At 42.4% G+C, this 10,531-nt stretch overlaps 1 protein-coding gene across 1 annotated transcript; it reads right to left on the reverse strand.

The window, feature by feature from the left end:
* Positions 1-1,202: 1,202 nt before the first annotated feature.
* On the reverse strand, positions 1,203-10,228 carry rab33a (RAB33A, member RAS oncogene family). Its single transcript, XM_046323555.1, has 2 exons — positions 9,824-10,228; positions 1,203-2,578 (listed from the first exon to the last, which is right to left on the reverse strand). Exons 1-2 carry the CDS (start codon positions 10,091-10,093, stop codon positions 2,129-2,131), a joined length of 720 nt encoding a protein of 239 aa, XP_046179511.1. The 5' UTR covers positions 10,094-10,228; the 3' UTR covers positions 1,203-2,128.
* Positions 10,229-10,531: the final 303 nt, after the last annotated feature.

Genomic DNA, 10,531 nt, shown 5'->3' on the forward strand with positions numbered 1-10,531 from the left:
TGTGTGACTGTGTATGTGGCATCAATATGTATGCATGTCTGTGTGTGTGTTTTGTGTGTGTGAGCGTATGTAGTGTGCGTGTGTGTGTGGTGTGTATTGGAGTGTCAGTGTAGTGTGTGTGAGTGTGCAAGAGAGTCCGTTCAAAAAAATTCTGAGTAGCCATTTGAGTAATTGTTCAGCAGTCTTATGGCTTGGGGGTAGAGCTGATCAGAAGCCTTTTGGACCTAGACTTGGTGCTCCGGTATTGCTTGCCGTGCGGTAGCTGAGAGAACAGTCTATGACTTGGGTGGCTAGAGTCATATACAATCTTCAGGGCCTTCCTCTGACACTGCTTGGTATAGAGGTCCTGGATGGGAGGGAGCTCGACCCCAGTGATGTACTTGGCTGTATGCACTACCATTTGTAGCGCCGTGGACTCGGATGCCAAGCAGTTCCCATAAGAAGCGGTGATACAGCCAGTCAAGATGCTCTCAATGGTGCAGATGTAGAACATTTTGAGGATATGAGGGTCCATGCCAAATATTTTCAGTCTCCTGAGGGGGAAGAGGCGTTGTCGTGCCTTCTTCATGTGGGCACGACAATGATGTGAACACAGAGGAACCTGAACCTCTCATCCCGCTCCACTTCAGCCCCGTCAATGTGAATGGGGGCGTGCTCGGCCCTCCATTTCCTGTAGTCCACGATCAGCTCCTTTATCTTGCTGACATTGAGGGAGAGGTTGTTGTCTTGTCACTTGTCTTGTTTCATTGTCGTCGGTGTCTTGTTTCATCGTCGTCAGGCCTACCACCGTTGTGTTGTCAGCAAACTTAATGATGGTGTTGGAGTCGTATGCGACCACGCAGTCGTGGGTGAACAGAGACTACAGGAGGGGACTAATATGGAGCACTAAGATACTTAATACAGGCTTAGTGTCTCACTGACTTATGAGCAGATCCAATAAATATCCCAAACGATCCAATAAACAATTGAGATATTATGAAGTATGTAAAGTTTTACTCTTCGGCTAAGTAATATGAAATGTTATTTTCATGAGTCAGACTGCGACTACCAATTTCTGCAACATCTAGTGGAGATTCTTTGTACTACATTTTTTAAATAACCTTGAAAATTGTGTCAAGTGAAAGATCCTCACCTCAAAATGTTATTTTTAGTAGTATGTGCTTTGTGATCACCAGCTGCAAAATGCAATAAAGGACACATGATATTTGTTGAATATTTAATTTTGAGGCAAAGACAGGAAACGGTCACAAATTGGATGTTTTGATGATGATCAGAAATATGATGATGATCAATGGAGAGAAAACAGAAAGCAGAAATAGCAGACCTGAAGCCAGAGAAACCCCTGGTGGGGTGGGGGAAGGGTATTGGGCTAACTAGCATCGTTGCCTCCCCATCCTCTGCATTATGGTTATGACAATTCGATCTGAAGGATTATTAGTGGATATGTCTTAAAATATAGTTAAAAAACAAAAAAATATACTCAACAAATGTAAAACGATTACAGCACATATACAGTACGTCAGTGTAAAGCCCAAATAGTCTTTATGAAAGTCCCTTTGTGAGATTGTGACAATCATGTTACACACAAGTATATTGCATGAAACAATAATACTGACAGCAGACATGTACAGACATGATAATACCGACAGCAGTCATGTACAGACATGATAATACCGACAGCAGTCATGTACAGACATGATAATACCGACAGCAGTCATGTACAGACATGATAATACCGACAGCAGTCATGTACAGACATGATAATACCGACAGCAGTCATGTACAGACATGTACAACTCAAATACAAAATAAATTAACATACTTTACAAACACCACAGGATGACCTCTCTTGACTTAAGGCTATTATTACAGAATGTGATAATGGTAACATATCAAAGAAAGAGAGTAAAACAAGAGAGGGTCAGACAGAAAGACAGACAGACAGACAGACAGCAAAACACTATTATAATTTTTAAGAAGAAAAACTGAAATAACTGCAGGCACATTCTTTCAAGAAATGTTAACATTAGAACAGTATCTTCGCCTTTTGTTGTTTATGTTAAATTGTTCAATTCAAGTCACAGCAGTATTAAAAGGAGATAAGGAATCATTGCAGAGTGGAGGAGCCTCAACAAGGGCAGTTACTCTTATTAACATCTGTCTCTTGTGAAAGCCTAACCCTTCCATCCTCCCTCTCAACATCCCTGTACAGCAGGGACTTCTGGGCTTTCAGCCGACATGCCAGGCACATGAAAATGGAGTCCACATTTTGGCTCTCCTTGGGATCTTTCGCTGAGGTCTCAAACAGCAGCATGTTGTGGGCATCTGCAAACTTGAGGGCAGTGTTGGAGGGTACTTGGATATGACTAACCAGGTCACACTTGTTACCCACCAGTACCCGAGGCACAGTGGGTGAGACACGGTGCCCGTTGCACTCCTGGATCCACGTCTTCAGGTTCTGGAATGAGGCCATCTTGGTGACGTCGTAAACGAAAACGACAGCGTGCACATTGCGGTAGTAGTGTTCTACCATGCTCTTTCTGAAGCGCTCCTGTCCTGCAGTGTCCCACACCTGAACCTGTTGAGGAGTAATAACACATCCAGTGGTCAGAGAGGAATCGTGTGTATTGGTCAGAGAGAAATGGGAAAACATCTCTAGATAATGCATCACAGTAAACACACACAACCTTGGCTGACCATTGCGTTATGTTTGGAGGACCATTGCGTTATGTTTGGAGGACCATTGCATTATGTTTGGAGGACCATTGCATTATGTTTGGAGGACCATTGCATTATGTTTGGAGGACCATTGCATTATGTTTGGAGGACCATTGCGTTATGTTTGGAGGATCATTGCGTTATGTTTGGAGGACCATTGCGTTATGTTTGGAGGATCGTTGCATTATGTTTAGAGGATCATTGCGTTATGTTTGGAGGATCATTGCGTTATGTTTGGAGGACCATTGCGTTGTTTGGAGGATCATTGCGTTATGTTTGGAGGATCATTGCGTTATGTTTGGAGGACCATTGCGTTATGTTTGGAGGACCATTGCATTATGTTTAGAGGACCATTGCATTAAGTTTAGAGGACCATTGCATTATGTTTAGAGGACCATTGCGTTATGTTTGGAGGACCGTTGCATTATGTTTAGAGGATCATTGCGTTATGTTTGGAGGATCATTGCATTATGTTTAGAGGATCATTGCATTATGTTTAGAGGACCGTTGCATTATGTTTAGAGGACCATTGCATTAAGTTTAGAGGACCATTGCATTATGTTTAGAGGACCATTGCGTTATGTTTGGAGGACCGTTGCATTATGTTTAGAGGATCATTGCATTATGTTTAGAGGACCATTGCATTATGTTTGGAGGATCATTGCATTATTGTTAAGTTCCCCAGTTTCAGTGCTGTTGTGGGTTTGTATGTGTTTGTATGTGTGTGTTTCAGGATGGCTTCCTGGATTTTAAGCAGCTGATTGGTCGGCCCCATTGGAGATTGGAGCTCTGACCCTGCCCTCTCATCAGGGGATACAGCTGTCTGCAATTACCGACTCCTTCTGCAGCTTTAAAAGCCAGTGTTCCTTTGTTATGAGGCAGAGTGTCTTGGTCTGGTAAATTTGTTGTAATGTATTTTGTAGCTTGCAGAGATATGTGTTTGCTTATAGTACCTAGTGTTTTTGGTTTATTCAAATTGTTCATGGAGGTTGACTTATGTTACATTTGTTCCCAGGAAGGCAAGAGACATACATACATACATACATACATACATACATACATACATACATACATACATACATACATACATACATACATACATACATACATACATACATACATACATACATACATACATACATACATACATACATACATACATAACATACATAACATACATAACATAACATACATAACATACATAACATAACATACATACATTGTATGTACTCTGTCTAGGCACACTGGGTACCACCCCCTGTGCCAGGTGGCATTGAGAGTAGGTGGGTAGGCAGGTAAGTTAGGAGCGGGGACTTTAACTTTCACTTTGGTTCTGTTTATTTATTTTACTAGGCAAGTCAGTTAAGAACAAATTCTTATTTTCAATGACAGCCTAGGAACAGTGGGTTAACTGCCTTGTTCAGGGGCAGAACGACAGATTTGTACCTTGTCAGCTCGGGGATTTGATCTTGCAACCTTCCGGTTACTTGTCCAATGCTCTAACCACTAGGCTACGCTGCTGCCTCTTCTGACCAGCACCTTTTTGGCCACTTTACTGTGTGAAGAGAACAAATTCCCTGTAAATGGTAATATTCTCTACCTCTGTCATCCTTACCTGCACCTACAGTCACATACCTCTTTCACTCCACGGGGAGTTGAGTGTAGCAGGGTGTTATGTACACCTCTTGGCGGGTAAGCAACAATTATGTTTGGAGGACCATTGCGTTATGCGGCCTGTGGGCATGAACCATTCCCAAAAGGGCAGACTATTAGAATAATTCCACATGGATGCTTTTATCATTAGAGAACCCACTGGTCACACCTGTCATTTCAACGTGGACAACTGAGTAATATCTGGTTGAGATGTTGACAGATGAAATTACAACAGTCATTCACTCAAAGACAGAAACAAGTTAGTTGCATTCACAATGTGTTATCACTGTGCTTTCAACCATCTAAAAGCACATCCAAATGACAATGGAACAACAAAGTCAGATTTTTGGTTTAGTTTTCATCTAAATGTTTTATCACTGGGATTCAACCATATAAAAGCAAAGTTGAAATAGGAATACAATGACTGACATTGTTTATTTATTTAACTTCATGTGTCATCACTGCCCTTCATCTAATAGCACAGCCACATGACCTGTACTGCTGTTGAGCTTACATGAACAGTATGTACCCTATGCATAGTATAGTGATCAATGCTGCTTGAGATGCTTTATTATAGCATGCGAAGGTCGCAGGTGCTATCTTGACCATGAACACTTTCTATGATTACATAAAAGGACATAGTTACAGTAACCTCAATGTGGTCACAGATGGTCACAGGTCATTGACTTCCGGCGCCGACTGAGATGGCCGCCTCGCTTCGCGTTCCTAGGAAACTATGCAGTTTTTTGTTTTTTTACGTGTTCTTTCTTACATTAGTACCCCAGGTCATCTTAGGTTTCATTACATACAGTCGAGAAGAATTACTGAATATAAGATCAGCGTCAACTCACCATCAGTACGACCAAGAATATGTTTTCCGCGTCGCGGATCCTGTGTTCTGCCTTACAAACAGGACAACGGAATGGATCGCATGCAGCGACCCAAGGAAACGACTCCGAAAAAGAGGGAAACGCGGCGGTGTTCTGGTCAGACTCCGAAAAAGGGCACATCGCGCACCACTTCCCAGCATTCTTCTTGCCAATGTCCAGTCTCTCGACAACAAGGTTGACGAAATCCGAGCAAGGGTGGCATTCCAGAGGGACATCAGAGACTGCAACGTTCTCTGCTTCACGGAAACATGGCTTACTGGGAAGACGCTATCCAGGGCGGTGCAGCCAACTGGTTTCTCCACGCATCGCGCCGACAGAAACATACATCTCTCTGGTAAGAAGAGTGGCGGGGGCGTATGCCTCATGACTAACGGGACATGGTGTGATGAAGGAAACATACAGGAACTGAAATCCTTCTGTTCACCTGATTTAGAATTCCTCACAATCAAATGTAGACCGCATTATCTTCCAAGAGAATTCTCTTCGATTATAATCACAGCCGTATATATCCCCCCCCAAGCAGACACATCGATGGCTCTGAACGAACTTTATTTAACTCTTTGCAAACTGGAAACCATTTATCCGGAGGCTACATTCATTGTAGCTGGGGATTTTAACAAAGCTAATCTGAAAACAAGACTCCCTAAATTTTATCAGCATATCGATTGCGCAACCAGGGGTGGTAAAACCTTGGATCATTGTTACTCTAACTTCCGCGACGCATATAAGGCCCTGCCCCGCCCCCCCTTTCGGGAAAGCTGACCACGACTCCATTTTGCTGATCCCTGCCTACAGGCAGAAACTAAAACAAGAGGCTCCCACGCTGAGGTCTGTCCAACGCTGGTCAGACCAAGCTGACTCTACACTCCAAGACTGCTTCCATCACGTGGACTGGGACATGTTTCGTATTGCGTCAGATGGAAATATTGACGAATACGCTGATTCGGTGTGCGAGTTCATTAGAACGTGCGTCGAAGATGTCGTTCCCATAGCAACGATAAAAACATTCCCAAACCATAAACCGTGGATTGATGGCAGCATTCGCGTGAAACTGAAAGCGCAAACCACTGCTTTTAATCAGGGCAAGGTGTCTGGTAACATGTCCGAATATAAACAATGCAGCTATTCCCTCCGCAAGGCTATTAAACAAGCTAAGCGTCAGTACAGAGACAAAGTGGAATCTCAATTCAATGGCTCAGACACAAGAGGCATGTGGCAGGGTCTACAGTCAATCACGGACTACAAGAAGAAACCCAGCCCAGTCACGGACCAGGATGTCTTGCTCCCAGGCAGACTAAATAACTTTTTTGCCTGCTTTGAGGACAATACAGTGCCACTGACACGGCCTTCAACGAAAACATGCGGTCTCTCCTTCACTGCAGCCGAGGTGAGTAAGACATTTAAACGTGTTAACCCTCGCAAGGCTGCAGGTCCAGACGGCATCCCCAGCCGCGCCCTCAGAGCATGCGCAGACCAGCTGGCCGGTGTGTTTACGGACATATTCAATCAATCCCTATACCAGTCTGCTGTTCCCACATGCTTCAAGAGGGCCACCATTGTTCCTGTTCCCAAGAAAGCTAAGGTAACTGAGCTAAACGACTACTGCCCCGTAGCACTCACTTCCGTCATCATGAAGTGCTTTGAGAGACTAGTCAAGGACCATATCACCTCCACCCTACCTGACACCCTAGACCCACTCCAATTTGCTTACCGCCCAAATAGGTCCACAGACGATGCAATCTCAACCACACTGCACACTGCCCTAACCCACCTGGACAAGAGGAATACCTATGTGAGAATGCTGTTCATCGACTACAGCTCGGCATTCAAAACCATAGTACCCTCCAAGCTCGTCATTAAGCTCGAGACCCTGGGTCTCGACCCCGCCCTGTGCAACTGGGTACTGGACTTCCTGACGGGCCCTATCCCATCTGGACAAGAGGAATACCTATGTAAGAATGCTGTTCATTGACTACAACCACAACCCCGCCCTGTGAAACTGGGTCCTGGACATTGACGGGCCTCCCCCAGGTGGTGAAGGTAGGAAACAACACCACTTCACTGATCCTTAATTAACACTGGGGCTCCACAAGGATGCGTGCTCATTTCCCTTCTGTACTCCCTGTTCACCCATGACTGCGTGGCCACGCACTCCTCCAACTCAAGATTACAGACGACACAACAGTAGTTGGCCTGATTACCAACAATGATGAGACAGCCTACAGGGAGGAGGTGATGCCAAAAAGACCAATGACAACAATGCCAAAAAGACCAATGACAACAACCACCGAGGCACTGCCAAAAAGACCAATGACAACAACCACCGAGGCACTGCCTGTTTACCCCGCTATCATTCGGAAGGCGAGGTCAGTACAGGTGCATCAAAGCTGGGACCGAGAGACTGAAAAACAGCTTCTATCTCTAGGCCATCAGATTGTTAAATAGCCATCACTAGCACATTAGAGGCTGCTGCCATATATACAGAGACTTGAAATCACTGGCCACTTTAATAATATTTATATTTTGCATTACTCATCTCATATGTATACTGTAACCTGTCCTATTCTACTGTATCTTAGTCCATGATTTGATTTAGTCTATTGTTATTGTTTAACTTCAATTTTTTGATTGAGATTTTTGATTGAGACGGAGATCAGAACCAACATATTAAATTTGAAATCAACCAGAGCTTGAAACCCTAGACCTATTGTATTGTTTGTTTTTTAGTTGAATTCTGGGTTGAATTGCAACAATAGCTGTTGATGACTTCACATATGCTATATAGGCCTAAATAATATCATTAATGATATTGATTCATAGAGTATGGTTGCTGTTAAACCTATTTGAAATGACTGATTGCAACAGTGAATCTATTTATTTTTTCAGTGGAGGATTCTCACAATAGCACATTGCTAAGAGTCTGACAAATATGAAAGCTGAGCACGGCTGGCCTTGTTTAACACTGGATGCCTAGCGACTAGTTTTATCTCATAGGCAAATCTTCGATGTTATATCAACTGTTTAAAATTGATTCCCATGATGACATAATCCTGGAGTTGACATTTCCCCTTCAAAACAAGTTTGTTGATGAATTTTTGCAAATCCAATGTGTTTTAATTTAACCCATTCCATATCACTATGTTGGCAAATTACATTGAAACGACGCCGATTCAACCAGTTTGTGCCCTTGTGGGAAGGCACTATATTTGAAGACTGTATTAGTGTATGTCTTCCATTTCTGAATAAAATAACTACTTGAACAAAGATGCTCTATTGCTAATGTTTTCATACCGAGGAAAGGTTTATTTTGAGGGTGACTCAATGAGAAGTCATGATGAAGAGCTAATATTGTAGAAACATCACAATATCTATCGACGTCACTGTCTGTTGCTAGATACACTGGGATTAGGTCATGTTTGGGGCGGGGGCATTCAGAGGTTATACTAGACTGACATTTTGTGTTTTTATATACACTGAATAAAAGTGTAAACGCTACATGTAAAGTGTTGGTCCCATTTTTTTTCATGAGCTGAAATAAAAATATCCCAGACATTTTCCATATGCACAAAGTTTTTCTATCAAATGTGCACATTTGTTTACAGCCCTGTTAGTGAGCGTTTATCCTTTACCAAGATAATCCATCCACATGACATGTGGCATATCAATAAGCTAATTAAACAGCATGATCATTACACAGGTACACCTTGTGCTGGGGACAATAAGGTCACTCTAAAATGTGCAGTTTTCACAACACAATGCCACAGATGTCTCAAGTTGAGGGAGTGTGCAATTGGCATGCTGACTGCAGGAATGTCCACCTGAGCTGTTGCCAGAGAATGTAATGTTCATTTCTCTAACATAAGCCGCCTAACAATTTTTGAAAATTTGGCAGTATGTCCAACAAATCTCACAAGCAGACCACATGTATGGAGTCAATGTGGGGGAGCAGTTTGCTGACGTCAACGTTGTGAACAGAGTGCCACATGATGGCGGTGGGGTTATGGTATGGGCTGGCCTAAACTATGGACAACAAACACAATTGCATTTTATCGATGGTAATGTGAATGCACAAAATCCGTGACGAGATCCTGAGGCCCATTGTAAGGCCCTTTTTTAAAGGTGACCAACATATGCATATCTGTATTCCCAGTCATGTGAAATCCATAGATTAGAGCCTAATTTAAATTTACTGATTTTCTCATTAACTGTAACTCAACGAAATATTTTATATTGTTGCATGTTGCGTTTATATTTTTGTTTAGTTACTAGGTCTTGCAGAGAACGGTTGGTGAACTGGGGATGTGATGGTGATCTGAAATTAAACGGTAAATTCCGTAATTTGAGAACCATGCCAACATTGCTGAAGGATCTATTAATTCAAAAGATTCAACCTAACAGGCCATTAAATATAAATTGATGGACTCGGGAGAGAAATAATTTTCTACTCGGTTTATTGACATGTCATGCATAGATTTATAACGGTTAAAGCCGAACACATAAATGGTAAATTGACCCAAATAAAAATGACCCTGTCCCGACCAGATGCTAAATTAGGCTATTACCTTAATTTTTTCGCCCTCTATTTCCACTGCTTTCTCCCTGAAATCCACACCGATTGTCGCCTCCGTCTTCTCGGGAAAGCTTCCCCCGGTGAAGCGGAAGGTTAAGCAGGTCTTCCCTACATTTGAATCCCCGATTACAATTATTTTAAATATTCGAGTCTGAACACTTGAATCTAAGGACGTGCTGAGATCCACAGATGATGTGAAATTTGTATTTCTTGAGTTTCTCGAACCGGTACCTCCCTCATTTCCAAAAGATTCATTTGCCATTACGCTAAAATGATGTACACAGTTGTGCACTGGTCTCGCGGATGGGGGAAGGTGAGGCAGTCAGGCACCGCAACAACAGCGACCCACTCCCTCACAAGCAGCTTCATTGAAAAAGGCAAAATGCAATTCATACAATGTTCCCCTATTTACAAATACTGTAAATATGCATAGAAAATAGTTTCTAGTCAGTAAACACAATGGTAATGTTTAAATGTGATTTATAGCCTATATCAAAGAGGAAATGAATAAGGCTACAGTAGGCTAATATTTAACAATCTTTAGATTGTCAACATCTGTCAATATTGTTTATTCCTCTGCCATAGACATTTGATTTTTTTTACATGTATTCAAATGTAACCTACAAATGTATTTCACTCAGGTTTGATTTCACACTTGAAAAATCATGTGATCCATTCAGCTGATCAGATGCCATCATCC

This window comes from Oncorhynchus gorbuscha, linkage group LG23 (assembly GCF_021184085.1).
Source record: "Oncorhynchus gorbuscha isolate QuinsamMale2020 ecotype Even-year linkage group LG23, OgorEven_v1.0, whole genome shotgun sequence".
Taxonomy (NCBI): domain Eukaryota; kingdom Metazoa; phylum Chordata; class Actinopteri; order Salmoniformes; family Salmonidae; genus Oncorhynchus; species Oncorhynchus gorbuscha.